This window comes from Arabidopsis thaliana, chromosome 3, assembly GCF_000001735.4.
Source record: "Arabidopsis thaliana chromosome 3, partial sequence".
Classification (NCBI taxonomy): Eukaryota; Viridiplantae; Streptophyta; class Magnoliopsida; order Brassicales; family Brassicaceae; genus Arabidopsis; species Arabidopsis thaliana.
Window position 1 is genome coordinate 7,821,932 of NC_003074.8, and position 26,211 is coordinate 7,848,142.

The following is a 26,211-nucleotide window of genomic DNA, read 5'->3' on the forward strand; positions in this document are numbered from 1 at the left end:
CCTCTCTTCAACAAGATTCAAACCGCCAATAGCATACCACAATTTTGTTTGTAATTTGGGCAAGATTAATCACAAGATACAAATTTGAGAAACCTAATCAAGAGAATTAACAAGAGTTTACAAATAGAGAATATTCTTGTAACACTGTTTCTTCACCTCTTAAATCGAACAGTCAAATGATCAAACATATGATCATCAGAACTAATACAAACAATATTAACAGAATCGAATCTCTGAGAATAAAGGCGAAACAATACAACATCCTATTTTTAACACTTGAGAAGATAAAACAGAGCTTTGGCTCATGTTCTGTTCCAAACCTAACCGCGTCCTAGTGCTCGTTGGCTTTTGTTCTCCGAGATTTGAATCTTTCATCCACAGACTGACGACTCTTAAGATTTGATTCGTGGTTAACTTATAGTTTTGTTTACGAGTGTCTAGACGCGTCCTCATGCAACTGCGTAGTCCTCACATTAGGATCATCCTGCACAGAAATCACCATGAACTAAGATGACCAATTGATACAAACAGGAAAAAGAAAGATCTTTTATTACAACTGCAATAGTTACCCGGATGTCGTAAGAAAAATTGGCAGGCCTGAAGAAATCTACTCCCTAGAAAGAACAAAGTAAGATTTTACTTTTTTGGCAGTCTTGTTACAAGATTGACAAAACTTATGAAAGCATTGAGAATAGGTATGTAGGTACCTGTCCATGGATGCCTTGCTGAGGACCGTAGTAACTGTCGTAGCTTGGTGCTATCGAGTTCAACTGTCGCTACAGAAAACCAGCCGGAATTGTTTTTTTATCCAAAGTTAATGAAATAGAAAACAGCAGAAGCTACTTATACACATGTCATGGTCGATTTCATACCAATCCTTGCATTGTTTGTTGATTCCCATAGAAATTATCGCGAGTTGGCCCCATTAAGTTCAGCTGGACCTGTAAAAACACATATCAAAACAGATTACATACGTATCTAGATAATAATATGAACGTATGTTGTGCTTAATTACCATTCCTTGTACGCTCTGCTGTGTTCCATAATAGCTTTCAATGCCAACCGTCCTTGGGCTCAGCTTATCCTGCAATTACAAAATTCAGATATGACATACTTAGGCGACTTGTGTTTAAAAGAGGCTTGCCACGACATGTCAACAAAGACAGACCATCTGTTGCAAGCTTTCTGGCGCTGCAACTGGCATAACATCCTGCTCTGGGTTCACCTGAAATTAGTATTTGGTATCATCAAATTTGCAAAGCATAAAAGCGCAAAGCGAACAAAATCCATAAGCTGTCTGCACAGAGAGATCGTAAACAAGTAAGTTACTTTTCTTTTCTTAGTTGGATTCTTTTTCTTGCTGGTTTTGCCTGCACTTCTGCTATGGTTGTCCTCCTCCACAGAAATCAGACCTTGAGTTGGTGACGTTACAACATCTGGAAGACTTCTGCCGGAAGTATTAATACCAGCACAGTTTCCTATAGCTCCTTCAATAGCAAGGAATGCAATATTGTAACTCTCTTGAGAGAGGGATGCCTCTTCATTCAGCTTTAATGCTCGTTCGCACAAATCGTTATACCGCAGCAGCCTAGTCTGCAACTGCTGAGGTTCTCCTGAAAAATGCCGGCTTTTTGCATCTTTTGTCCACCGCTTCAATATGTACTGCGAGGGGATGGAAGAAAGATGACAACACTGAAGAACATTAAGAGTGTGTCTGCAGAGATACCCTTTATACTCAAATAACCGACAGATGCAAGAGACTTCAGCCTTTGTTTGGTTCCATGTTACCATGAAGTCTTGGTTGTTTTCAAAATCCTGCACTCTAAAAGTAGAACATGTGGCATCTCGGTTCTCCTCCCTAGGACTACACGCAATCGCACCCAAAACTTCAATCTGGAACTTTTTGAAAACTGCAGGAGTATAGACTTCAGAAACACTCTTCTCAAATGGCGATGGAGACTTCATTGCTGGCTGCTTGTTCCACATTTCAGAATCAGCTTTGGCTTCTTCTTCACATCTATCTTGCAAAACTGTATCATATACCTTTACAAATTCTTGTACACTAGTCTTCTTATGCATATACTTGTCGAAGAAAGCATTAATACTATCAGCTCGTTGAGATGTAGACATCCCAGCCAAAAGAACATCAGTCATGTAGGTTGGTGCCCATTTCTTGCGGTCTTCATATAAAGAAATCATCCATTGATCATCTTTGAGGCCGAATCTAGCAAGATTCTTATACCATTTTCTCGCAAAGTCTTCATCTTTCCCTGATTTATAGATGCACTTCTCAAACTTAGGCATAAAATTATCATGTTGCTTAACAACTTGACCAAGATTCTCAGAAACCTTCATCAATACATGCCAAAGAAAAAGGCAATGCCGTGTATTGGGGAAGATTTCGGGAACAATGGAGTTCATTACAACGTCTAGCTCAGTGATCAAAACCTTTGGAGCTTGTCCACCGATTGCTCTCAGCCAGGTCTCCATTAACCAAGAATATGTTGCTGCACTCTCATCGGATATTAAGGCGCACCCAAGGACCATATACTGGTAGTGCTGGTTCACTCCAACAAAAATAGCAAGTGGCATCTTGTACTTGTTTCTTACGTAGGTGGTGTCTAGAGAAACAACATCACAAAAACTGCCATAGTTATGCCTGCTCTTTGCATCTACCCAAAATACATTCTTCACTCGCTGATCATCGCCCAGATCTACTGCATAAAAGAAGTTGGAATTCAAGGATTGCATCCGTGACAAGAAGTCAAGCAGGATTTTGAAATCCCCTGTTTCCACTGATAAAGTCCGACCTTTTTCAAAAGAACTTTTCGAATCGCTTTTTAGACTTATAACAGTTTTGTACTCAGCAAACTGCTTAGCCATTGCAGCATATATCTTTCTGGTCTGTTCACTCACAGCTTGTGCAGGTAAAAGCTCATGATTATGCTCCCTCACAAAGCTGTGAATTACCCATTTCCCATCCGGCCTTCTCTTAACATGCATACTAGCTTTGCAATCGGTTTTCGCACATGTTCTCCTACCAGCCATATTCTCTGGATCTTGCTTACTTTGTCTAGCTCGTGGCCGATTAAAAGATTTGTCATATTCTCTTTTAGTACCATACCTAGAGCAAGCAAACTTCGCATCAATAAACTCTCTTGTAGTTTTCGATCTACGACTGTTCTGTATCGCAGTGTTAAACCCCATAGCTCGAGAATACTCCTGGTAAAACGAATACGCTTCACCGTGTGACTCAAACTCCATACCATTAAGAGGTTCAAGATTCATACCCTCAGTGTACTCAACCAACTCCCCAGTTGGAACACCCATGCCTACACTGTCATCAGTATTAACCTCAACAGAAACATCCTCAATTTTGCCAATATCCATATCTTCTTCATTGTGTAACACATTATCAAGTCCTCTATCCTCATCATCTCCTTTGCAAAGGTCACCTGAATGTAGTCGAAGATCTATATCCATGACAAACCTATAGTCTCAGGCAAAACAAACGTCTTACAACACTGCAAGACAAAATCTAGGTCTCAGTACATATATCTAGGTCAAAATGTATACTAAAGTCACACACAAAAGATGTAACAAACCAGAGAAACCCATCAAAATTCAATCTTTCTATGATGATAAATCGAGAAAGTATACACATTTTGCCCTTACAATTGCAGAAAAAAGCAACTTGCAGCTAAATTCTTAGTGGGTATTTCATCACATAAACGAAATCCTCAAATCCAATTCCTAAAACGAAGCTGATCAAAACTACTGTATAACCCAATCATTTGTGTTGGTTATCACTATAAAACAAAAACAAAAAATAAAAATGAAAACTTTACCTCGTACGAAACAGAAGATATACGAATCGGAGCAGAAACTGAGAAAAGGCCGTCTCTTTTTAATCTCTTCGTCGTCGAGAGGAGGAAGAAGAAGAAGACAACACGCGCCAATCGGGTGCGAGTTGGGGTATCGATCTGCGAAAAGGAGATAGAGAAGAAGAAGAGAGAAAGAGAAGAAAAATTGGTGAGTGGTGTTCACGCGATCTGAGGAAGCGAGTGGGCGGAAGATCCACGATTCGTTCTTTTGGTGTCTAGGGTTTCTTCTTCTTCTTCTCTCTGTCTAAACGCATCACCATGTTTTTTGATAATAATAATATCTCTATCCATTTATTTATGTTATTAATAAAATAAAATTAGAAAGAAAAAAAAAAACTGTTTTTGTTTGAAATTTTGTGCAACGCGCATGCCAAAACAAAAATTGGAGGGAAGCGTGAATAATGGGAATGATGAGATTTACTTACATCTATAAGAGTAGACTTGTTTAGGCTTTTAAAATTTGTTTGGTCCACTCTAAGACTAAGACTTGTTTGAATTATTTTATTTTGTATTTCTAAGTATTTACTATGGTGAAAACTGAAACATTACGGTGAATTACAAAAAAAAATCATAGTAAACTATTCAAAATATTTTTTTGTTATTTACAAACTATCAGTTTTGAATTTGGACTATATATATATATATATATTAGTAAATGCTTTTACCAACTTTCAATAGCCAAGAGCCAATTGGTATGACTATTTCAGAATTGGATTAATTTATTATATTTGATCCAAAATAAAAAGATCAATAGCCGTCCAAAAAAATAAATAAATCAATAGCCACTCATTAGCATGAGTCACTGTTCTTTTTAATTTTGTACATATAGATTAGCTCAGTCTTAAAAACCATAGTTATAATTAGTCCCACTAATGTTAAAAAGTTTGGTAAAAAAAAAATTATTTCCTAACTTTTTTTTACATATTAGCTACAATAAAATAAATACCATTTTTGGAAATATTTTATGAATTCAAAATAAATTTCATAAAATATCATAATCAATAGCCAATAGCCAGTTGGTAATTTACTATTTCCGACATGATTTAATTTAATACAGCATATATTTTTTGACAAAAAGCCAGCCAATATCCTGAAATTTAATTATAATTATGCCAAAATTATTTATAATACCAAAATTATTTATAATTAATTATCCACTAATGTAAAAGTTGGGTCAACCATTTGGACTTAATTAAGACTAAACCTGCCACAGTAACAGAGAGAGACGATATTTTCTCAGTCCCTTTCCCTTTTCAACGAGCAACAACACTCTTCACTTAATCGCTCCGGCGGTGGCGAACGGCAACGTGACGGTGACGTTGTCGGAAAATTAGAGTTTGTTTATCTTTGCTTATTGTTGTTGGAGAAGAAGGTATGGTGAGGAAACACGGTTGGCAACTTCCCGCTCACACTCTTCAGGTAAAATCGAATGTAACCTTTCTCTATAGCCAAAGCTTCAATTTTTCATGAATCTGCTCAATCTAAAGTCACCAATGGCTGTGATTTCAATTGGGTTCTGTGTATTTTTCTTCTCAGGTGATTGCAATTACGGTGTTTTGCTTGTTGGTGGTCGCTTTCTATGCTTTCTTCGCTCCTTTTGTTGGAGGTCGTATTTGGGAATACGTTTTGATCGGTGTTTACTCTCCCGTGGTATGTTTAATGCTTCTCAAGCTAGTAGTGTTTATGATCAGAATCAATTTTGCAAATTCATAACGAGTTTTGGATTCCACAGCTGTGTAGTTTATGGCATTGATCTTATCTGATAGGTTCCTTTATGTATCGTGTGTGTTTTTGCAGGCTATTCTTGTGTTTGTTTTGTATGTTCGGTGTACTGCAATCAATCCTGCGGATCCGAGAATCATGTCGATATTTGATACAGGCGTGAATGGAGATGGCATGGTTCGTGGCTTATCAAGGAATTATGATGAAACTGGTAGTCAGTTGCAGGCTTCTCCTTCGGTTGTCAGTAGGAGTTCTACCGTGGCTGGAAACTCTAGTGTGAAAGGTTCTGTAGAAGATGCTCAAAGAGTGGAATCTGTAAGTAGAAGATCTTGCTATAATCCTCTGGCAGTTTTCTGTTATGTGTTTGTTGTGGAAGACTGCCGGAAAAAGGAAGGGCCGGCGGAAGAACAAGGAAACAGCGAAGAGGCTCTGTTTTGCACATTGTGCAATTGTGAGGTACTAAGCTTCAGAATTCTACATCAAGTCTCCATGGTTATATTTGTCATGTGTATGGTCTTTAATATGAAAAGTAAATGATGTATGAGCAGTTAATAATAACTAAAATTTCTTGGTCTTTATCTTCTAGAATCTGCTTTAAGAAGTCTTTAGGGAAAGCAATTTGGTTCAGATTTTAGATGTGTACTCAATTATGTATGTTTCACAGGTACGCAAGTTCAGCAAGCATTGTCGAAGTTGTGATAAATGTGTTGATTGTTTTGATCACCATTGCAAGGTAAGCTTTCTGATGTTTCAAATGTTTGACTGGATTTTCATGGGTTTAGTTGATGACATAGTTCTAATCATTGCTACAGTGGCTTAACAATTGTGTCGGTCGTAAAAACTATGTGACTTTTGTCTCTCTGATGAGTGCCAGTCTTCTCTGGGTATGTATTTCACCTCGTATGTGCTATTTCTTGTACTTATTTTCTCACTGAACCACTAACAGGTTATGCTTTCTCCCTCCTCAGCTCATTATTGAAGCAGCAGTTGGAATTGCAGTTATAGTGCGTGTATTTGTTAATAAGCAGACCATGGAAACTGAAATTGTCAATAGACTTGGAAATAGTTTCTCTCGTGCACCTTTGGCGGCAGTTGTTGTAAGTATTCTTGGTGTTATGCCATTAGTTTGAGTTTAGCTCCTGTCATCAAGGTTCCTAATGCCATACCTACAAATTGCGTAGGGTCTTTGCACTGCTGTTGCCATTTTCGCATGTTTTCCACTGGGTGAACTTCTCTTTTTCCACATGCTTCTCATTAAAAAGGTCAGTGGGAAAGAAACTAGTTCTGATATTAGTTACTCTACTCATAACACGGATAATTTTCTTACTGTAAGATATCATGGTAAGACTTTTAAAAGATAGAAGTGACAATGCTCATCATAGTAGTGAGGTTGAACTTCGGATTATTTTTGTTTAACTACCTATTATCTATCAATTGTGAACTTTTCTTAACACTGGCAGGGAATTACAACATATGAGTATGTTGTGGCAATGAGAGCCATGAGCGAGGCGCCAGATGGAGCATCTGTTGACGAGGAAATTCAGAATGTGCTCTATTCTCCCACTGGGTCTGCTACAACCGGCTTTAGTGGTGGAAGCTCTCTCGGTTTACCATACAGGGGGGTCTGGTGCACTCCACCTAGAGTGTTTGATAATCAGGTATTTTTACCTTTTCCGAAGCATCCAACCATTCTTGTATCGCATGCCTAACTCTTGTGAAACACTGAAACTCACTAGTGTTTTGGTTGCAACAGATAGGTTATATACCTCATATACATCATTTGAAAGTCTAGTTATCCATAGGATCAATCTCTAAATATAAACTTGAAAGACAAGGGTTTCCACGAAATGCAGTTAATTTTTGGCATACATGTATTGCTTAATCTGAGATTATGCTCAGGTATCAACATGCCATTTTTACACTCATTATCTCTATGTAGGATGAAGTCATTCCTCATTTAGACCCTTGCATGGTCCCGTCAACCGTAGACCCAGATGCACCTGGATCAGAGAAAGGCACTAAGGCTCTGAAAAGACCTGTAAAACGTAATGCATGGAAGCTTGCAAAGTTGGATCCAAATGAAGCTGCAAGGGCAGCTGCCAGAGCCAGAGCGTCATCATCTGTCCTAAGACCGATAGATAATCGCCATTTACCTGATAATGATCTTAGTTCCATTGGCACAGTTAGTATCATCAGTAGTGTAAGCACAGATGCAAATGTGGCTGCAAGTAAAGAGATAAGGAACAATGATCTAAGGTCATCTCTTTCTAGAAACTCGTTTGCTCCAAGCCAAGGTAGCCGGGATGAGTATGACACAGGGAGCCATGGTATGAGCAATCTTAGCAGTCCAAGCCATGTTCACGAGTCTGTCACACTTGCTCCACTCCCTCAAAATCCTACAATAGTTGGCAATCGCTTCACTGCAACAAGCCATCACATGCACTCGACCTTTGATGATAAGGTTCTGCACAGAGGAAACGACGCGGATCCGCTATTTCTCTTTGCTCCTGCAACTTCTCATCTGAGGGATGTGAGAAAGACATCAGTTGTTTGGGATCCAGAAGCTGGGAGATATGTATCAGCTCCTGTAACAACAACATCTGAAGTCCGCAACAGATTGCTAAATCCTAGCTCACAAACAGCCAGCACTCAGAATCCAAGACCCATTCTTCCAGCTCATGATTCTTCTTCTGGATCATCAGCACTAAGGGATCCTCTTCCTCTGCACCAAGCCGAGAGAAGACTGACATATACAGGTGACTCTATCTTTTATGGAGGCCCTTTGATTAATATTCCGACTAGAGATACCCCGAGAAGCGGAAGGGGCTTGGTAAGAGATGTACAAGACAGATTGGCATCAACAGTTCATCGAGATGCAAGAATTAGAAGGGATTCAACCTCAAACCAGCTTCCGGTGTTTGCCCCTGGAGGTCTTGGGGCAAACTCCCAAACCGGTTCTAACATCAAGTAGATACACTGATTGTATTTCTTGAAAGGCTCTGATCTTCTACAAAACGTCTTCCCAATTCCTGGAGAGGCTCATTATCCATGGGTTCTTTGCTGTGTTGCCGGAACTCTATGAGGATTAAAGTTTGAGTTTCTGAGTCACTGGAATTTGTGCGAAGTTCCCAGTCATTTTTCAGTGTTAGAGTAGGACTAATTTTCTTACAATGGATTTGAGCTTCTTGTAAACCTGAAATGTCATCAATATTGATTCTTCCAGAAAACCATTCATGTAAATTCTTCTTTCACTTATCTCTGCATTTTCATTTCTAGAAAATCGATCACTCAAAGTATTACATTATGGAGAAAATATTATCACTCTTTTGAAATTAAAAACGTATACAAGACAACGTACTAAATAATCACATTGAGAACATGGTCCATTTTCCCAGCAAAAACTGAAAAGGTTTGACAAATGTACACCTCGAGAGAGTTCATATAACTTAAATAATAACACTACTTACCGATACATATAAGAATCCAACTCCAGAGAGTCATGGACAAAAAAAGGATGGCTAACATAAATAACAACAACAATGAAGGCAGAGAGAGACGCCAATATGGCTTCATTCTCTTCTTGATTGATCGATGAACCAAGCAACTCTTTTATCTGAAAACCACTTTGTGTTCTGTTTCTCCCATGATCTTATCTCTTTCCTCTCATCAAAAGCTGTGTATGTACAGAACGATGGGAGAGTGACTTGGGCTGACAATTCTCAAGTTACACACTTAAACAGGGCTATGCAAGCCTCTGTTTTATTGGGTCGGAGTTGCGCCTTCTCTGGTTTTGGGCAGATTTTTCCTCCACTACTTTTTGAGATGCTGGCGTGAGTTTTCCTGCTCGGTTGGCTTTAGTTGACTGAGATCCTAAGGATTTTCCTGCTCAAGAATATTCACGAAATAGACTTAAAGGACAATAGGGAAGAACAGATTGATTTGAGGCTTGGTCAAACTCTACACTGGAACTTGGAAGATTAGATAAGATTTGGGTCTTGTGGGTTATACATACTTATACTAAAACTTAGCCATCCAAGTATCTACATTGTGGTTTGTATCTATATGACTACTGCAAACTGATTCTCTTATCGCTACCAGCATGTTGATAAGACTATCGTCTCAATTATAAAACTGGAAATGGAAACATATTTCCTAGGCATAGAGAAAGAGAGAAAGAAAGAGAGAAAGAAATTATACCGCTGTTTGGCAGAGATAATCGTTCTTTTGAAGATCGATTTGGTTCTCTTGATCTTTCTTTCGGATTGCTGTGTGATCTTGGACCAGCACCAGGTCTTGAGTTAACTTCTACAGCAAGATCGTCTTTAGCTGGCTTTGACTTAGCCTTGGATACCACTGGAATGCTTGAAGATATTCCAGGAGAAGACGAATCACCATCCGACTGACACGGGCCAGTCATCTGACTTGAAACACCGGATACAAGATTTGAAGTGTTTGGCATCTTACTCACACTTTTGATCTGCGTTTTAGGTACATTCTCAGACTGCTCCATGCCGTTTTCACCTAATTTTGCATCATCCCTGAGGTTACTGTCAAGAAACCGGTTCTCCCATGGACGCACTGCCATCCATCTTTCCAACCAGTTCCATCCCCAATTGTTTTTGTCAGGTTGAAAGCCACTGTGAGCAGATAACAGCCGAGTTCCTGCCTGCCACTACAAGAGAGCAATTCTCTATGTGAGAGAAAGTAACATTATAGCCACATATAAAACAAGAGAACCAGACACTATTAATGGGGCTAGGATTAGGCTAGGTGGCCATCGTAAAAAGATACACTTAAAGAGAAATAAAATAGACTGCTGCAGAAGAGAGTTAAGAAAAGGAACCAGACAAAAACAACACTTTAAGTAGAGAGCTTCAGTTTTGCAAGTCATAGTGCGTTAGTTAAAAATTGGTCCTAATAAAGAGAACTCATGATTTATCAGATTCACTATTCAGGGATGTTATTTTTCGAACAAATTGAACAAATACAAGCAATTACTTCTTAGGCAGAGTAGTAACCTGGTGAGTCAAAGCATATGCCATCGCTCTCTCACGCTTAGCTGCAGCTTCCTGCCTCTTTAGCAGCTTGGCTTGAATTTGTTCAACAGATCCAATGCTATCGCACCAACCTTCCTGAAAGATGATAACACATAGTCAACATGACTGTTATTAAAGGCCAACCAGAAGATAAACAAATACAAAGTTTGTAAACAACTTAGACAAGTGACAGGCACCTCTATTTCTCGAACTCGGGCTTCATCTGCTAACTGTTGTTGAAGTGTCTGCTGACTCGTCTCACTTTCCAATTCCAAGGCGAGACGAACACGTCTTGCGCGTACACGAGCCTGAACTCTTACCAACGCTTGCATGCATCGAAGCGTTACAGCAGCTTGTTTTCTCACAGCATGTCCTCTAACAAGGGCTTGAAGTCTAACCAATCCCTTCAACGCTCGTAAAGCCCTCCTAGCCTAATAAATATATCATCTTCCTTATCAATCCACTCTTCTTTTTAAAACCAATGAACTAGCATCACTAAACCATAAGTAAAGCAACTTAATAAGGCAAATTGATACCAGAAATCCCCGATAAGCCGTTTGGATACGCGTTGCAGCCCGATTTTCCCTACTTTGTTCGTCATAAGCAACACCCCCATATGATTGTAGTGAAGTTGAAGTAGAGACCCCAGTATCAACCATACTACGCGTATTGGAATCTTCAAATCCATCTTGAAACTTTTCAAAGTCAAAATCAACTGAATTCTTTCTCCCAAACCTACTCTTGGTAGCAACCTTCACCTTCATCAGTTAAACAAACACAGAAATGAACCAACATTGGCATAATTAAGACAAAAAGAAAGAAACTCTTGTAATAATCTTCCTTTGAAGTACTCACATTTTCATCTTTCTTGGAAGACCTAGACTTATCAGATTTAGTAAAACCAACCAATGCTTTAATCCATCTCCCTGAAGCTCCCATTCTATCTCAATTCCAACGATCAGCAACATAAAACAACACAAAACCTGCAAAATTGCCAATTTAGCAACTAAATTATTCAAAACAGTAAAGCTTTCTCCTTTTTGATAACAAAATAGACAAAAATGGAAACTTTAATTGAGTTCACTAAATTCTCCTGACAATGTTGGATCCTTAATATTAAAACCAAGAAATTTAGTAATGAACACTAACAAAAAATCCAAACTTTGCAAAATTGAGACACATCGAGGAGAAGCAAAATTCAAAAACTTTACACCGGCGGCGAAGGAAAGATCGCCGATGAGATCTTTAAAGAGAGTGAGTGGCGACTTCGTGATCTTTTCTTCTTCAGTCAGTGAGCGTCTTTCTCGGCTACTTTACTTTTTCCTCTCTCTCTCTACTCTACAAAAAGAAAAAGGTCCATACTTTATTCTCTCTCTAGGGGATATGTGTGTGAACGAACATATACAGATAGATAGGAATTGACTTGATTGATCGTTTCGTTTTCCCTCTCCTCTCTCAGATACGATTGATTGAATGATAGATTAGATTGCACGCCGTACGCGTGCTCTATTCTTCAATTTGGCGGCGTTTTTTGACCTCGAAACGGCACGCAGTTTTAGTTTGAAATATGTTTGATTCTCTTTTTTAATTAATGCATGCATTTATGTGTGTAAGTCTTGTTTGCAGTCTGATATTTTGAATGGAGAAGACAAAATAAGTTGACGTGTCACCTAATTATATGATGTCACTAGTTTTTGTAATGTTGGATCATTATTAGTATCTTTTTTAATCTAAATTAAAGATAATTATTATTTTTTCGTTTACTTTTGTTAGACGTAACAACTATCACATGGTTATGTAATAATCTTATGGAAACTCGTATATTAAAATAATTTTTACTCCAGTTTTTCCTACTATCCCTCCTTAGAAATTGAAATATGCCATCAAATTTGGCTACTTTTTCTGTTAGTTGGGTTGGCCTAGTTGGTGTTTTTATTTAGTAAATGAAAAATAAAAAGATAAAAACAAACACACAAAGAAAAGTTATTAGAATATGTCCTACATAAAATTTTATTTATGTATAGAATAATATATAAATATATGGTAAAATTTCCACTTGAAGTAATTTTTAAGTATGAGTTAGGCTCATACTAATATGCTATAAACCTAAAGTTTTAATGTGTCTCGATTGTGAACCATATATAGATGTCCAGTCCCATAACCTTAACGTTTCAGATGTCCATTTCTAAACGCGAGGGAAGAAGTGTATTAAAATGTGTTCCACATCGAGACATAATTTTTTTTTCTTCAAATTGGAGTGATTTTTTTTACTATATTTCTCCATTTTATTTATTTCAGCAGAAAATATAATAAAATTTTAATTGATATTTTTATGGTATGGCTGCTATATACAACTAGCCTCTTATTTGTTTTTTCTTTCCCTTGCTACTACTGCACCAGTTACAACCTATTATTATTATCTCTGTGAGAGAGCAGCAAAATGATTTGTTTCCCTTTAAAATAAAATAAATCAAAAATAATATTAAGAAAATGACTCAATGACACGTCACTGGAAAAAATCAAATGGAACTCGAAAAGATTAAATAAATAAAAAGATATAAGGCATCATCATCATCAATTCATCATCCTCTGTTTTGTAACCAATCTCAGCTCTCCCTCTCAAACAATCCAGGATTCTTCAGATTCCTCTCCTTTGATCCTCTCTTTAACAATCTCTCTCTCTCTGTTTTCTTCGATCCGTTGTAGGAGAAAATGGTCGTTATCAACAGTCTCCGACGCTTGGCGCGTACCACTCAGGTTCTTCCACTTCTTCTTACTCGCTTGATGATCTCATTATTCTCACATACATGATCCTCGATTGCATCATCATAATTTTCCCCGAATGTTTTGCTTAATAGATCAGGAGTCAGAATAACATTGAATATGCCAACAATTGTAAATAAAAATCTAATCTTTTTTCAAAACGCCAAATTGACGTGGATCAGGATGAAAAAGGTCATGTCTTTTCGAGAGTATATACTTTTCTGAGATTCTCCAGTAATCAAGGAACAAACTTTTTCTCATAAAGTGGAACAAATCTCTTGTTGTGAATGATAATCTTCTTATAACAAAGAGATAAATTTGAAGAAAATTCTGTGGAGATCATTATATCCTAACCCAAAAACAGTGATGTGATTTATAGTGCTAATATTTTTACTCTAATGGCAGGTTCATTTGCACAGTAAGTATGCCACTTGCATGTCTGGGAACTCCACTTCCAGGAGGATTTTCACTACTGAGGCAGCACCTGAGAAGAAAAACACTGTTGGGTGAGTTATTTTTTAATGCTTCTAAGCGTTGTATTCTGAAGGCTTTATAGCGTCGTCAACGAGACATGAATAGTGGTGATGTTTTTATTCTGAGCAGGTCTAAAGGGCATGATATGCTTGCACCTTTTACTGCTGGATGGCAGAGTGCTGATTTAGATCCCTTGGTCATTGCAAAGTCTGAGGTACATGTCAAAATCTCATTTTCATAGTGTAAATGTTGAGTCAAACAGTTGTGTAAGTGTGACGTTTTTCTTACAGGGAAGTTATGTGTATGATGATACTGGGAAAAAATATCTTGACTCTCTCGCTGGTTTATGGTGTACTGCCTTAGGTATTCTTCCTTCTAATACTACTAAACATGAATTGATGTTTCTTTTTCTGCAGTTTGGTATTCCTTGATTCTGACCCTCATTGTTAACCCAAAACCTTGCAGGAGGAAATGAGCCAAGGCTTGTTTCTGCCGCTGTTGAACAGTTGAACACCTTGCCGTTTTATCACTCCTTTTGGAACCGTACTACTAAACCTTCTCTGGTACTCCAGACTTTCCCTTTTGGTGTCATTTTTATAATGTTTTCCTACAATTTCCTGCTACTCTCTGTGTCCTGTTAAGACTCAGAGCAGTATACTTTATGAGATATCAAAGAGAATTTGAGCAATGTGATGTTTTCATACTAAACAGGATCTTGCTAAGGTTCTTTTAGAGATGTTCACGGCCAACAAAATGGCCAAAGCATTTTTTACAAGCGGTGGATCAGATGCCAACGATACCCAGGTTTCCATAACTATACTTCAAACCTTGATCTCGTATTTTCTAAGTTTTCGACCTATAAGAGTTGTTTATGAATTTCCTGTATATATAATGCAGGTCAAGCTGGTTTGGTATTACAATAACGCACTTGGAAGGCCCGAGAAGAAAAAGTTTATCGCGAGAAAGAAATCGTGAGTAATGATTTTTGCTTGTCCTTTTCCATTTGTCTGTTTTTATAAGATCTCAGAGTGTTTACAAATGCAATGTTATCATTTCAGGTACCATGGCTCCACTCTAATATCAGCAAGTTTGTCCGGGTAGGATAAATATTGTTCCTCATATGTTCTTTCTAGAAGTGCTAAAGATTCCTTCTTTTCCCTAACAAAGTTAGTTTGTTGTTCCAGCCTTCCCCCGCTACACCAAAATTTTGATTTACCTGCACCATTTGTGTTGCACACAGATTGCCCTCATTATTGGCGTTTTCATCTTCCAGGTATGAATGATCCTCACTGCCATTTCAAACAGTAAAAGTATCTGTTATTATAACCTTTGAATTGCTTGTTCAGGCGAAACGGAAGAGGAGTTCTCAACCAGATTAGCCAAGAATTTAGAGGATCTAATCATCAAAGAAGGACCAGAAACTGTAAACTTCTATAGTTACTTACGAAAATTCTTGTCTTTATGCTACTAGCAGAACCAGATTAGTCTAACAGAAAGCGTCTTCTTAATAGATTGGTGCTTTTATAGCTGAACCAGTCATGGGTGCTGGGGGTGTGATACCTCCACCTGCTACCTACTTTGAAAAGGTCATTTTCGGAAACTTTGTTGGTACTGATAGCATGATATTGGGCTCTTTTTGCCGTTTCATTTTGTTTATCCGAGTGTGTTTTCTCTTTCTGTACTGCAGGTTCAAGCTGTTGTTAAGAAATATGATATCTTGTTCATTGCTGATGAGGTATGTGCATGTCTTATTGAACCATGTTTACCATCAGTCCACACAGGATCATGACCCCAAGTATCCATCAAGAAGAAGATTTATCATTATCTGTTTTTATTTTGTTTGGTCTTTAAGGTGATATGTGCATTTGGAAGGCTCGGGACAATGTTTGGCTGTGACAAATACAACATTAAGCCAGATCTTGTGACCTTAGCTAAGGTGAGATTTTGCAAGATGATTAGTAGTTTTTTTCTGTTGGCAAATTTCCCCTGACAAGTTGTAAATGTTTCCAATATACAGGCACTGTCTTCAGCATATATGCCGATTGGAGCCATTCTTATGAGCCAAGAAGTGGCAGATGTCATAAATTCTCATAGCAGCAAGCTAGGTACAGTATTTTGGTAATGTTCACACTGGTTATATTCCAATGTTCTGATCTTAATATGCTGGTGAAAACGTTTCTATTTCAGGCGTTTTCTCCCATGGATTTACTTATTCTGGTCATCCAGTTTCGTGTGCTGTAGCAATTGAAGCGTTAAAGATATACAAGTAAGTTTGTCACTTTGCATACAAGTGAGCCAGTTTTTAGATTGTAATTTGCCAAAAACATCAAAACCTGTCACACAGTTGACTAAGTTTCTCGCTTCTCTATTCTTACTGCACTTTTTTGTGACGATCATATTCATATTACAGGGAGAGGAACATACCAGAGTATGTCGCCAAAGTTGCCCCAAGGTTTCAAGATGGAGTTAAAGCGTTTGCCTCTGGTAGTCCTATTATTGGAGAGGTTACCATTTCTCTTGGTCCTTTACTTACCAGTTTTATTCAATAAGAATTATTTGACTGAGGACATTTTGTGATGGTTATCAGACAAGAGGAACAGGTTTGATTCTTGGGACTGAGTTTGTAGACAATAAATCTCCGAACGAACCATTTCCACCAGAATGGGGTAAAAGAAATCACTCTCATGACCAAACATTAAAAAGTCTCTCTTCTCCAAAACTCATTTACCATACTAATCTCTACACCATTGTTTCAATTGATGTTTACAGGTGTTGGCGCATTCTTTGGAGCCGAGTGCCAGAAGCACGGGATGTTAGTCCGTGTTGCAGGTGATGGCATTTTGATGTCTCCACCGCTCATTATCTCACCTGAAGAGATTGATGAGGTAAATGTCCCAATCTTGAGACATAAATATTGCTGTTGTCTGCTAAATCTTGTGACCAATTCACTGAAACTCTCTCTCTCTCTTTTATAGTTGATTTCTATCTATGGGAAAGCATTGAAGGCAACGGAAGAGAAGGTAAAAGAACTCAAGGCTCAGCACAAGAAGTGAAAAGCAGAGTCAAAATGATGTTGATGAAAAATGTTTTTTAGATTCTCAAAGTTTGGATCCTTTGTTTTTTTTTTTAACACACAACAAGTCTTTAAATAAGTACATTTTAATGAGGAATAAACAATAATGGGACAACATCTGACGATGTGATCAAGATCATCTACTAAACCAAAAATGCAGCCATAGTTAACAATAACCAAACTCTTTTGAATTGTTTATTTGTACGAACATTGAAAAGCAAAACGATCATGGATCATGGTGATTTTTGGAATCAAGATTTAGGACGTTTTTTGTTTGCTTCTCTCTTTGATCTTCTCTCCCTTGAACTTAGAGAAGTCTTGAACCCAACTTCGTTCTCCGAGTCGTACACATCTTTAAACGATTTCTGCACACACACACTTGATTTTTTCTTAAAATTATATGTAAAAGATCAAAAATGTTGAGAATAAGGAGTAGTTTCATAACAGTGAACCTCTCTGATCTCGGCAAAGCTAACGGCATAGAATGTTACGACCGAGACTGCGACGATTCCAAGAACAGGGAGTGCGATATGGCTTATCCCTTCCATTTTCTTCTCTTCTTCTCAGAACCAAACTTTCAGGATAAGGCTCTTGAGGATAATAATATCTCTTTATATAGATAGCATCTGAATTCAACTCTTTTTTTTCACTTATCCTTTTAAAGAATCAAGATTAGCTTATGTCCAAACAATATTATATGGACAAGAGAGAAAGCTTTAGTAAATATCAATCAACATCTCTAAAATGGTTTTTGTTCTCATTACTGAGTAAAGAAGAAGAAGAGGAAGAAGAAGAAGAAGAGTAACTATTAGTTTCTGGGATACAACTTAAAGCTGGTAAAGACTTCTATTAATAATACAAATCAAACCCTAAGAAAGAATCACAAAATCAAACCCTATGATGATTACAGGAAAAGGTGCAAGTTCAAGTGAACAGATTCTCCGAATAACCGCCTTCGTAACTCGCTTCCTTTTCCCCTTTGAATATCTCAGCATCATCGAAACCTGTTACGCATTTCATTCAAAACACCTTTTAAACAACTTCTCTCATGTTTGTCAAGATATTCACAAAAACTAGGTTCTGCAAAGCTTTTACCTGACCCCAAGTCTTCTGTTTCGTCGATAACAACAGCTACTTCTTCTGACCTCTTAATGAACTCGAGTGACTTCCAGTCTGAGCTTCCATTTCCTTCTATACAAACTTGGTTTCTCGAAACCCAGTCTTCAAGAACTTCCATGTTGCTGTGTGATAACGGGTCTACCGTGTCATCTCCGCTGCTTTCGCTGCCACTAGAGGAAACAGACAGAGAATCCTTTTAAGTTCTGTTTTGAACAAAAGACAGTATAGTAATCAAGAAGATCAAAAGATTCCAACTTACATTCGTCTGAGGCGCATGTTGTACTGAACAAATACAAGATCGTTGAGCCGTTGTCGCTCAATAGAGTTCTTTGATTCATATATTTGCGAGATTGATGTCAGGTTTCTCACTGAGCCAATAGATGAGCTGCATGTCTGACTCAGAATACGTATCGCAAAACGTGACAGGTTCAAGCAGCTTTCTCCATATGTAGACCACCATTCAGCTACAGGAATCAAACATGTTTTAACTACTTACAAAACACTTGAACATATGAAATCTTTTTGAGATTCAATTAATAAATGGCGTACCTGGAAGCATTGTGTCACGAGCTCTGATAGCTAAGTTCCTTCCGAAAATCCCAACAGCATTCTTGTATGAGTTTATGTCCTTAATGACAATATCTTGAATGTTGACATCAGGGACTAATTTCTCTATGCAATCAACAACCGCTAAATGGATCTCACTACGCATTTCTTCGTCGATGCTATAGAAGAACTTTGGGTTCAAATAGAAACCAGCAGCATACAAAGGTTGCTGCAACCACCACCTATCTATAATTTTCCAGTACACTATGTACTCCTCCCTGTGAGCCAGATTTGTCTTAATTGCTTCTTTTGCTCGATACATTGCTGCATAGACATACCCCATTGCAGGCTTCCTTTCAGAACAAACTATCCTCAAAACACGCAAAATCGGAGCAGTTATATGGTTCGCCAATGTTAATGCCTTCCAGAAGTCCTCATCATTGATAGTCTCAGTCATTGCTAATCCACCTGCTTCCTTCGAATACGAACAATCATTCCACTCGGATGATGTAACCATTGCTTGCAAATAAGGTTTTAGATCAGCAATTCTTCCCATTGTTGTAAAATTTGTAGCGGAACTGGTACAGACTGGTTGCACAATATCATTGCCAAAAGTGAATTTCCTCATCAGATTCAAAACACCACTGTGATTGTAAATAATTCTTGTAACAGTTCGAGCTTGTTCGATAATCTCTCTTATCCAATCCATCTTCCCAAACTCTTCAAGCATCTTGTCTATGCAATGTGCAGCACAAGGAACCCAGTATAGAGAAGGATACACATCCATCAACTTTTTCCCAGCAGCTGCGTAATGATCTTCACATTTGGTAATAACTTGAACAACATTAGTATCACCTATCTCTTCAACTACCTCCTTAAGTAACTCATACAACTTATCCTCAGAATCTAATATCTCTGATGCATCAACTGATTTCAGAAACACTACTTTCTCAGGACAGTAAACCAAAAACTTAAGGATCAAAGGTCCTTCGTTGGAGTTCAGTTCCTGAACTAAAACAGAACATCCTGTTCTCTTCCATAGAGTTTTGCACTCATCAATCTCTTTCTTCACTTCCTCTACACAACTCTTCAAAATCCAACCTCTGAGGTCTTCATGTGTAGGAATAGAAACACCAAATCCTCCAGAAACAATCGCATCGATAAACGGTTGAACATTGACAGAATTCGCCGCATCGAAATCAGCTCCAATATCAAACAGAAACCGTCCCATAGCCATATGAACTGTTTTCTCCCGCTCTTTCGAAGTAGGATGCACAATGTTCTTCACGCTACTAATAGCCACAGGAATCAAATTGTCCATATCTCGATCAACCTCAACATTAGCCAAATCATTCCTCTCAAAAGCATTATTCTTTCTACTCCTATAAGTCCTCTGCTTCGTCCTCCCAGTACTTTGACCCACTACGACATCCGAACTCGGCGATTTAAACCCGTTATTCACATCAGAAGAAGCAGCAACCTGAGTCTCAACTTCACAAGGAGGGAAATAAGCTATAGGCAATGGTTCAGGACTTGATTTACGTCTCTTCCTCTGACGTCTCACCGTACCATCAATACACTGCTGCAAGAAAAGACGAACCTCATCAGGAACTTGATCACAGATAGTGCCTTGTCCTTTCTTGCCAGCAAGATGTTCCTTAACCCTTGTAATACCACCTCCTTTAAACATCTTTCGACAGTAAAGACATCTCATCTGAACTCGATCTCCATATTTGTAAACTTCACAGTGTTTCCACGCACTGTCTTGTTTCTGTGGTGTTAGAGCTACAGGTTCCAAATCTGAATCCATCCTACAAAACCCTAGATCCTTCAATTAAACATTTACGAGATCAAACTTAGAAGAAGAATTCATCAGCTTTCATAAAAAAGCTCACAACTTTCGTAACAAAGATGTTAACTTTTCGTTGATTAGATAAAAATCGGATCATATTGAATCAAACCCGTCAAAGAAAAGCGAAATTCTAAAACCCAGTGCAGCAAAATCGTAAATTTCAGAGTTTTTGAATTATCGAAAGAACAGAGAACGAACCTTTTTTGGTTTGCAGGTTTGTGACCGGGTTGGTTACGGCAAGAAATCGGTTCGGTAAAAAACTTGATAAAATTACGGTATAAGGACTTCGGTTTTGGGGATGAAGAAGGTGGAATCGACCGGAGAAGAAGAGATTAAGGAACGCTGGAGAAGAATCTGAAGGCGACGGAGGAATGCAATGTCGGAGAAATTTTTGAGATGACCCGGCTCGTTAGGGTTCGAGAGGAGAAGAAGTTGGGCAGCTTTTCTGGTTTATAAAAACGACAAATTTTGTTTATTTTTTATTTTTTTTGTCTTGTTTTGGCTTAAACTTGTTTTTGTGGTTAAATCGGTTTTTAATTTAAGGACTAAAGTGATTATTTGTATAAAGTATAAGGTCTGATATGATGATAAGTGACTTCATGTGGGGTATCTTTTAATTTGTCTTTTCAAAGATAGAAATGATTTTGGGTCAAAAATATTGGATGAGATTGTAGAATCTAGAGATAATTATTGTTTTTCAAAGTCTTATCATAAATTAATTAAGGTAAAGTTGAATGATAAATTAAAAAGCAAAATGTGTTAATACTTCAAGAACATTTGTTATACTTCAAGACCAATCACAAGTGCTGACTCACATTACAATGATTGTTATGTTTTACTAGATTTGCTTCGGTATTAGTGTGAGGATGTGTTTTGTCAAAAAAAGCTTAGAACATGAACGGAGTTTAAAGAATACGGTTGAAGCAAGGGCTTGCATTGTTGCGTTCTATATCTCTGAAATTCGTTTATGTTTGCTAAACAGAAACCACAATGTGCATGTATAATAGATTATCAAAATGTTGAGAGACCTTGTTCTGTGATTCTTTCATTGTGATATTTTGTACAATGTTAGTTTCATTTTAAGAGTCACAAGTATTTGTACACAAATCAAAAATTTCACATAATAGTTTTCAATCTCGTATATTGCAACAGGTCTCTATGACTGAACAAGGAAAAAATCAACTAACACAAAGGCTATACAATACATGGCCACTCACACAATCGTAACAATCTCCTAACTTTTCAATCTAAACAGCAAGGTTAAAGAAAGATTCGACACCTATCTCGTTAAAAGTTAAAACACTCTATTTATAACACCATAACATCAACACGAAATCAAGTAATCAACAGTGACAACTCAAACATGCATCTAAGACTCTCTATATGCTCCTACAAGTAAAGAAAAGAGACTACAATGGCTCTAGGACTGACTACAATGGCTACAGGGAAAATGATTTGACAGAGAAACCCATTTCAATACTACTCCAACATCTCGAAATTGGAAACCAGAAGTGACCATCTTCAATAACCTTAAACAACATTTCCACAATGTAATCAATTCAGCTATTAAACCAGTGACAATATATAAAATGAGGCATCAATATAGCAAAAGATTATAAGTAAGAGACAAAATCCAGAATCAATTCCAAACCAAAAGGTCTTAAACAATGATCCAAATTCATTCTAGAACTAAACAAAAAGTAGATAGATAGATAAAAATCTCAAAGGTTCTTCTTCAGAACCTGAGCTTAGTAAAGAACCACCTGTTCTTCCCAGTCTTGAAACGTTCCTCAAGCTTAGCCTTAGCTTCCTTTAAAGCAGTCACCTTCTTATCCTTACTCTTAAGAGCATCAAGAGTCGCTACTTCCTTCAGATCTACATCGAGCGTGTAACGTGTAGGCATCAGATGCTGGTAATTCACGAGCTTGATGAAACATTTCACTCTTGATTTCTTCGCCGTCTTCTTCGCTGAGTCTTTGCGGATGACTTTGCTCGGGTACTTCTTCAGTCCGGCGACGAGGCAGTGTCCGTAACGACGGTCACTGGTTCCGTCATCGAAGGATTTGATGATCACTGCCTTTTTGCCGGCGTAACGGCCTTGAAGGAGGATCACCGCTTTGTTCTGCTTCAGAAACTTCACCATTGTTTCTCACCACCGCAAAGAAGAAACCCTAATTGAAGAGATGATTGTCTTTATATAGTGTGCTGAGTAAAACCCTAATTTGTTTTATTTCAATATCGAATTCGGCCCATTAAAATGAGATGATCCTAAAAGGCCCATGTAAGTTTCTTATATCGTTTTAGGCCCTGAAACCACCAAATTCGAAAATATTTTTTTGAACACCATTTTATATGTTTTGTTTGGACATCGTTTTATATGTTTTGTTTTACAAAACTAAAGTCGAGATTCGTAAGCTGGGGGAGCTCTGCGGGATGGAGAACGTAATTGCTGTGACGGTTTTACGGTTAACATTGGACGTTGTTCTGCACCTCTACCAGAATTACGGAGAGTCTACTATGGGCTTTATATCGCTTGGGAGAAGCAAATCATAAGAGTGGAGCTGGAGATTGATTCGATATTTGTAGTTGGGTTTCTCAAGACAAGGATTAATGATTCTCACCCAAAGTCTTTCCTTGTACAATTGTGCTATGGCCAGGGGCGGACCCATGTTGAAGCTGGGTGGGCATGTGCCCCATTTTAAATCTTATAAATAGTGTATTAGCTATGTATGTACAAGAAAATTTAGATAGCATTGATGGTTTTACAGTAAAGTGTGTTTCATATAAACCCAATTTCGATTCCCAAAACTGTAATTTAGGTATAATGTTTTTTAAAATCATAATATAATTTAGCTAATTAAATTTTAACTAGTATTTTATAAATAAAGTGCCCCATATAGAATTTGGGTCTAGATCCGTCACTGGCTATGGCTTTCTCGCAAAGGACTGGATAGTCCGCATTGTTCACGTGTATAGGAAGGTCAATTGTTTTGCCGGGATTCAGATATTTTCTAATCCAATTAGCATCAGACTCAGATATTTTGCAAATTCTGGTTGATTAATGCATAAAAGATCGCATTCATAAAAATACCAAATCTAGCTCGTCTATTATTATCCCGCTGGATAATATTTTCATGTGTTTTCTATTGATTGGTGATTGAAAAAAAAAACATTTTTCACGTAATAATTATATTTGGATAAAGTCACAACCACTTAAAACTGTAAATCGAACTGTGCGCACATCCGTTTGGTTCACTTAAAACTTTAAAGCGAAACACAACCATCCTTAATTCCTCACTATCGTCAAACATTTTTTTTATCTATTTCTTACAACAATAATTTGTATGAAATCGTTAATTTTGAAGTTAATGAGTCCCATGCAAGGATCATTCACTGTTGGTCAGAAACAAGATGTAATTAAGAACACTAAAACACAGTTTCCTTTGAGTAGTAAAGAGTTATGACTAGCTATTTGGTTTTTAATTTCTTTTATTTATATAGAAACAAAATACACGAAGCAAATGATTCATTTTAAACAGTGAAACAAATAAACTTTAAAATGCGTGGAAATCCATAGAAACGACTACTATAACATATATATATATATATATATATATAGATTTTCTATCACGTGTTGTTTTTCAGGTTTGGGCAACGACTTCTGTCTCATCATGCTGATTTACTCTGATGTACAGAGGCTGGAGCATACGCCGCAGCAGAAGATACACTCCATACAAGTACTGCCAATAGTGTCAACAGACATATCAGTAAAAAAAAAAAGTAGAACGCCGGATATATAAAAAAATAACATCTTGGATAATTAGAGCCAAGTTATAAACATATATATATATATATATATACACGTACCTAAAACAACTCATTATGGCTTCGGGGTTGACGCCCTTGGAGTTTGTCTCCACTGCTGCTGCCGGAGGATCACCCACCACCGCATCTCTAGTCGGATAACCAATTGGTGGCGGACTTGTGTACGGCCCTGATGAAGTCTCTGAAGGTTTTTGCACTGTGCCAAAAAAAAAAAAAGTTATCTAGTTGGTGAGTAAAGAATTATTGTTCATCATGATTATACGTTAGACATTGATCATGATTTTAGAAAACAATTGAAGATAATTACCGGAAAAGTAATTTTGCGCGGATTGATTCATTCTGATTTGAGGAGCTGAGGAGTGAGGATGTGAGATTTGTGAAGAGGAGAGAGTGTTGTGCTTCTAATTTATAAGGTAGACAAATATTAGGAAATTTTTTACATTATTCATTATATAAAAGAAAGAAGAGTCAATATTGAACAATAAAAACATCTAATCACAGACAACTCACGGACAGACCTACCTTAGCGAAGTGGTAGGTCTAGGTTTTTTGGTTATATCCAACACATATATAATTGCAGAGATAAAGCAAATGATATTGTTTGAAATGCACAAGGGCAGAGGAAAGCGATACCTATGGTTGAGATGAAAGTGAGAAATGGTTTGTTGCAGAAATGGCTTTCGTCACGTACATGACGTACACGTACATGACGTCGTAAAACATGAGGAATTTAACAAATTTGAATTATTTTGTTCCTGGAACTGTCTTTTAGAACCTCTTTTTTTTTTTTTTGGGTATTGCTCTAAACTCTATGTAAATTAAATAACCTCTTTTGATGATTAATTAATTTAACATTTCATGAAAATGAAAAAGTGATTAACCAACTGCCTTTGAACCATGATTAATAGTTTTGGCTTTGTTCCTTATGTTGGTGTGATCTGTTAAACTGCAAAGGAAAACAACTTTATAAACTTAGGTGTTGTTTATATTATTATATATTGTATTAAACTTAGGAATAAAAAATCATTACGTCATATTTTGTTGCTACGAATTATGACTAGCTATTTTTGTTTTTTACTTTGATTTATATAGAAACAAAATAGACGAAGCAAATGGGAATCATGGATCTCTTTCAACCAGTGAAGCAAATAACATACTGATGAATCCTCTATTACGTATATGTTGTTTTTCTGGTTTGGGCAAAGTCTTGAGTCTCATCATCCTGAAAATCCTGACGCGCAGCACATGACACATTCGCCGCAACCCTGGATACAACTGCCAATAGTGTAGGCAGACAGATCATTAAAAGAGAGTTGCACGTCGGATGAACATCTTGCTAATAATTAGAGCCAAACTATCTATAAAGAAAGTAAGTTAAATTAGATATGTACTGTAATATTAACATTACGACTTCGCAGCAGCCCTTGGAATTTGTCTTCTCTGCTGCTGCCGGAGGATCACCCACCGCCTTATCTCTGGTTGGATAACCGATCGGCGGACTTGTGTCCGGTCCTGATGCATTCTGTGAACGTTTTTGCACTGTGGCCAAAAAGATTAGTTAATTATCTAGCGGTGTGTATAGAATAATTGTTCATGATTATATGTGGCCAAAAAGAATATACGTCGGACATTGATCATGATTTTAGATAATAAATGAAGAATTACCAGAAGTGTGCTCGAGCTGATTCATTCTGATTTGAGGAGCTGAGGAATGATGGAAGGGAGAAATATGAAGTGGAGCGAGTGTTGTGGACTTAATTTAAGGAAGACGTACCACCATTTTTTAATTTTTCTTACAAACATATACAGAACAGACTCATCTTAGCCAAGTCGTATACCACCACTTTTTTTTTAATGTAACTAAGTCACAAGTGATTGTCGAGTAACAAAGAATTGCGGTGAAAAAGTAAATGCTAT

The 26,211-nt window shown here is 37.4% G+C and overlaps 9 protein-coding genes and 1 long non-coding RNA gene across 18 annotated transcripts; 4 read left to right on the forward strand and 6 right to left on the reverse strand.

Moving 5' to 3' along the window:
* Positions 1 to 65: 65 nt before the first annotated feature.
* FHY3 (far-red elongated hypocotyls 3) lies at positions 66 to 4,265 on the reverse strand. 2 transcript variants are annotated; one of them, NM_001125201.2, is made up of 8 exons: positions 3,849 to 4,265; positions 1,330 to 3,524; positions 1,169 to 1,225; positions 1,016 to 1,084; positions 873 to 941; positions 708 to 776; positions 570 to 614; positions 66 to 484 (listed from the first exon to the last, which is right to left on the reverse strand). In NM_001125201.2, the coding sequence occupies exons 2-8, from the start codon at positions 3,481 to 3,483 to the stop codon at positions 428 to 430; spliced, it is 2,520 nt and encodes an 839-aa protein (NP_001118673.1). In that variant the 5' UTR covers positions 3,484 to 3,524; positions 3,849 to 4,265; the 3' UTR covers positions 66 to 427. The 2 variants fall into 2 exon arrangements, with proteins under 2 accessions (NP_001118673.1, NP_188856.2); NM_113114.3 differs by having other exon boundaries at positions 87 to 484; positions 1,330 to 3,490; positions 3,849 to 3,953.
* Positions 4,266 to 5,104: 839 nt separating this feature from the next.
* On the forward strand, positions 5,105 to 8,925 carry AT3G22180 (DHHC-type zinc finger family protein). The gene is made up of 9 exons (NM_113115.4): positions 5,105 to 5,303; positions 5,421 to 5,534; positions 5,682 to 6,062; positions 6,271 to 6,339; positions 6,419 to 6,490; positions 6,575 to 6,703; positions 6,788 to 6,868; positions 7,067 to 7,264; positions 7,546 to 8,925. Exons 1-9 carry the CDS (start codon positions 5,259 to 5,261, stop codon positions 8,575 to 8,577), a joined length of 2,121 nt encoding a protein of 706 aa, NP_188857.1. The 5' UTR covers positions 5,105 to 5,258; the 3' UTR covers positions 8,578 to 8,925.
* Positions 8,926 to 8,973: 48 nt separating this feature from the next.
* On the reverse strand, positions 8,974 to 12,204 carry IQD5 (IQ-domain 5; the record flags this gene model as incomplete). Of its 4 annotated transcripts, none has more annotated exons than NM_001203017.2 (7): positions 11,854 to 12,204; positions 11,498 to 11,625; positions 11,179 to 11,400; positions 10,840 to 11,073; positions 10,625 to 10,738; positions 9,804 to 10,278; positions 8,974 to 9,488 (listed from the first exon to the last, which is right to left on the reverse strand). In NM_001203017.2, exons 2-7 carry the CDS (start codon positions 11,579 to 11,581, stop codon positions 9,349 to 9,351), a joined length of 1,269 nt encoding a protein of 422 aa, NP_001189946.1. In that variant the 5' UTR covers positions 11,582 to 11,625; positions 11,854 to 12,204. The 4 variants fall into 4 exon arrangements, with proteins under 4 accessions (NP_001189946.1, NP_001319617.1, NP_188858.4 ...); NM_001338571.1 differs by having other exon boundaries at positions 9,349 to 9,488; positions 11,792 to 12,204; NM_113116.4 differs by having other exon boundaries at positions 9,349 to 9,488; positions 11,498 to 11,586; positions 11,823 to 11,973.
* AT3G22183 (uncharacterized protein) lies at positions 9,198 to 9,440 on the forward strand (the record flags this gene model as incomplete). Its single annotated transcript, NM_001125202.1, has 1 exon — positions 9,198 to 9,440. One exon carries the CDS (start codon positions 9,198 to 9,200, stop codon positions 9,438 to 9,440), a length of 243 nt encoding a protein of 80 aa, NP_001118674.1.
* Positions 12,205 to 13,212: 1,008 nt separating the features above from the next.
* POP2 (Pyridoxal phosphate (PLP)-dependent transferases superfamily protein) lies at positions 13,213 to 17,130 on the forward strand. 2 transcript variants are annotated; one of them, NM_001203018.1, is made up of 19 exons: positions 13,213 to 13,597; positions 13,811 to 13,911; positions 14,009 to 14,093; positions 14,170 to 14,242; positions 14,345 to 14,442; positions 14,591 to 14,683; positions 14,777 to 14,850; positions 14,938 to 14,976; positions 15,064 to 15,152; positions 15,226 to 15,302; positions 15,391 to 15,465; positions 15,567 to 15,614; positions 15,732 to 15,815; positions 15,897 to 15,984; positions 16,067 to 16,145; positions 16,290 to 16,383; positions 16,467 to 16,545; positions 16,649 to 16,764; positions 16,855 to 16,957. In NM_001203018.1, the coding sequence occupies exons 1-19, from the start codon at positions 13,526 to 13,528 to the stop codon at positions 16,930 to 16,932; spliced, it is 1,542 nt and encodes a 513-aa protein (NP_001189947.1). In that variant the 5' UTR covers positions 13,213 to 13,525; the 3' UTR covers positions 16,933 to 16,957. The 2 variants fall into 2 exon arrangements, with proteins under 2 accessions (NP_001189947.1, NP_566700.1); NM_113117.4 differs by having other exon boundaries at positions 13,218 to 13,399; positions 16,855 to 17,130.
* On the reverse strand, positions 16,853 to 17,536 carry AT3G22210 (uncharacterized protein). The gene is made up of 2 exons (NM_113118.2): positions 17,405 to 17,536; positions 16,853 to 17,317 (listed from the first exon to the last, which is right to left on the reverse strand). Exons 1-2 carry the CDS (start codon positions 17,498 to 17,500, stop codon positions 17,204 to 17,206), a joined length of 210 nt encoding a protein of 69 aa, NP_566701.1. The 5' UTR covers positions 17,501 to 17,536; the 3' UTR covers positions 16,853 to 17,203.
* AT3G04255 lies at positions 17,068 to 17,320 on the forward strand. Its single transcript, NR_141079.1, has one exon. It is a non-coding gene; the product is annotated as an other RNA (long non-coding RNA).
* A 36-nt stretch (positions 17,537 to 17,572) lies between the features above and the next one.
* Positions 17,573 to 20,943, reverse strand: AT3G22220 (hAT transposon superfamily). Of its 4 annotated transcripts, NM_001035665.1 has the most exons (6): positions 20,668 to 20,850; positions 18,621 to 20,428; positions 18,331 to 18,535; positions 18,048 to 18,241; positions 17,717 to 17,956; positions 17,624 to 17,628 (listed from the first exon to the last, which is right to left on the reverse strand). In NM_001035665.1, the coding sequence occupies exons 2-5, from the start codon at positions 20,425 to 20,427 to the stop codon at positions 17,877 to 17,879; spliced, it is 2,286 nt and encodes a 761-aa protein (NP_001030742.1). In that variant the 5' UTR covers position 20,428; positions 20,668 to 20,850; the 3' UTR covers positions 17,624 to 17,628; positions 17,717 to 17,876. The 4 variants fall into 4 exon arrangements, with proteins under 4 accessions (NP_188861.2, NP_001326834.1, NP_001326833.1 ...); NM_113119.5 differs by having other exon boundaries at positions 17,573 to 17,956; positions 20,668 to 20,943; NM_001338574.1 differs by having other exon boundaries at positions 17,573 to 17,956; positions 18,621 to 20,445; positions 20,668 to 20,943.
* A 661-nt stretch (positions 20,944 to 21,604) lies between these two features.
* On the reverse strand, positions 21,605 to 22,666 carry AT3G22230 (Ribosomal L27e protein family). The gene has a single exon (NM_113120.3). It carries the CDS (start codon positions 22,610 to 22,612, stop codon positions 22,205 to 22,207), a length of 408 nt encoding a protein of 135 aa, NP_188862.1. The 5' UTR covers positions 22,613 to 22,666; the 3' UTR covers positions 21,605 to 22,204.
* A 1,225-nt stretch (positions 22,667 to 23,891) lies between these two features.
* On the reverse strand, positions 23,892 to 24,902 carry PCC1 (pathogen and circadian controlled 1). The gene is made up of 3 exons (NM_113121.5): positions 24,602 to 24,902; positions 24,337 to 24,490; positions 23,892 to 24,209 (listed from the first exon to the last, which is right to left on the reverse strand). Exons 1-3 carry the CDS (start codon positions 24,630 to 24,632, stop codon positions 24,149 to 24,151), a joined length of 246 nt encoding a protein of 81 aa, NP_566702.1. The 5' UTR covers positions 24,633 to 24,902; the 3' UTR covers positions 23,892 to 24,148.
* Between the last annotated feature and the right edge of the window lie 1,309 nt (positions 24,903 to 26,211).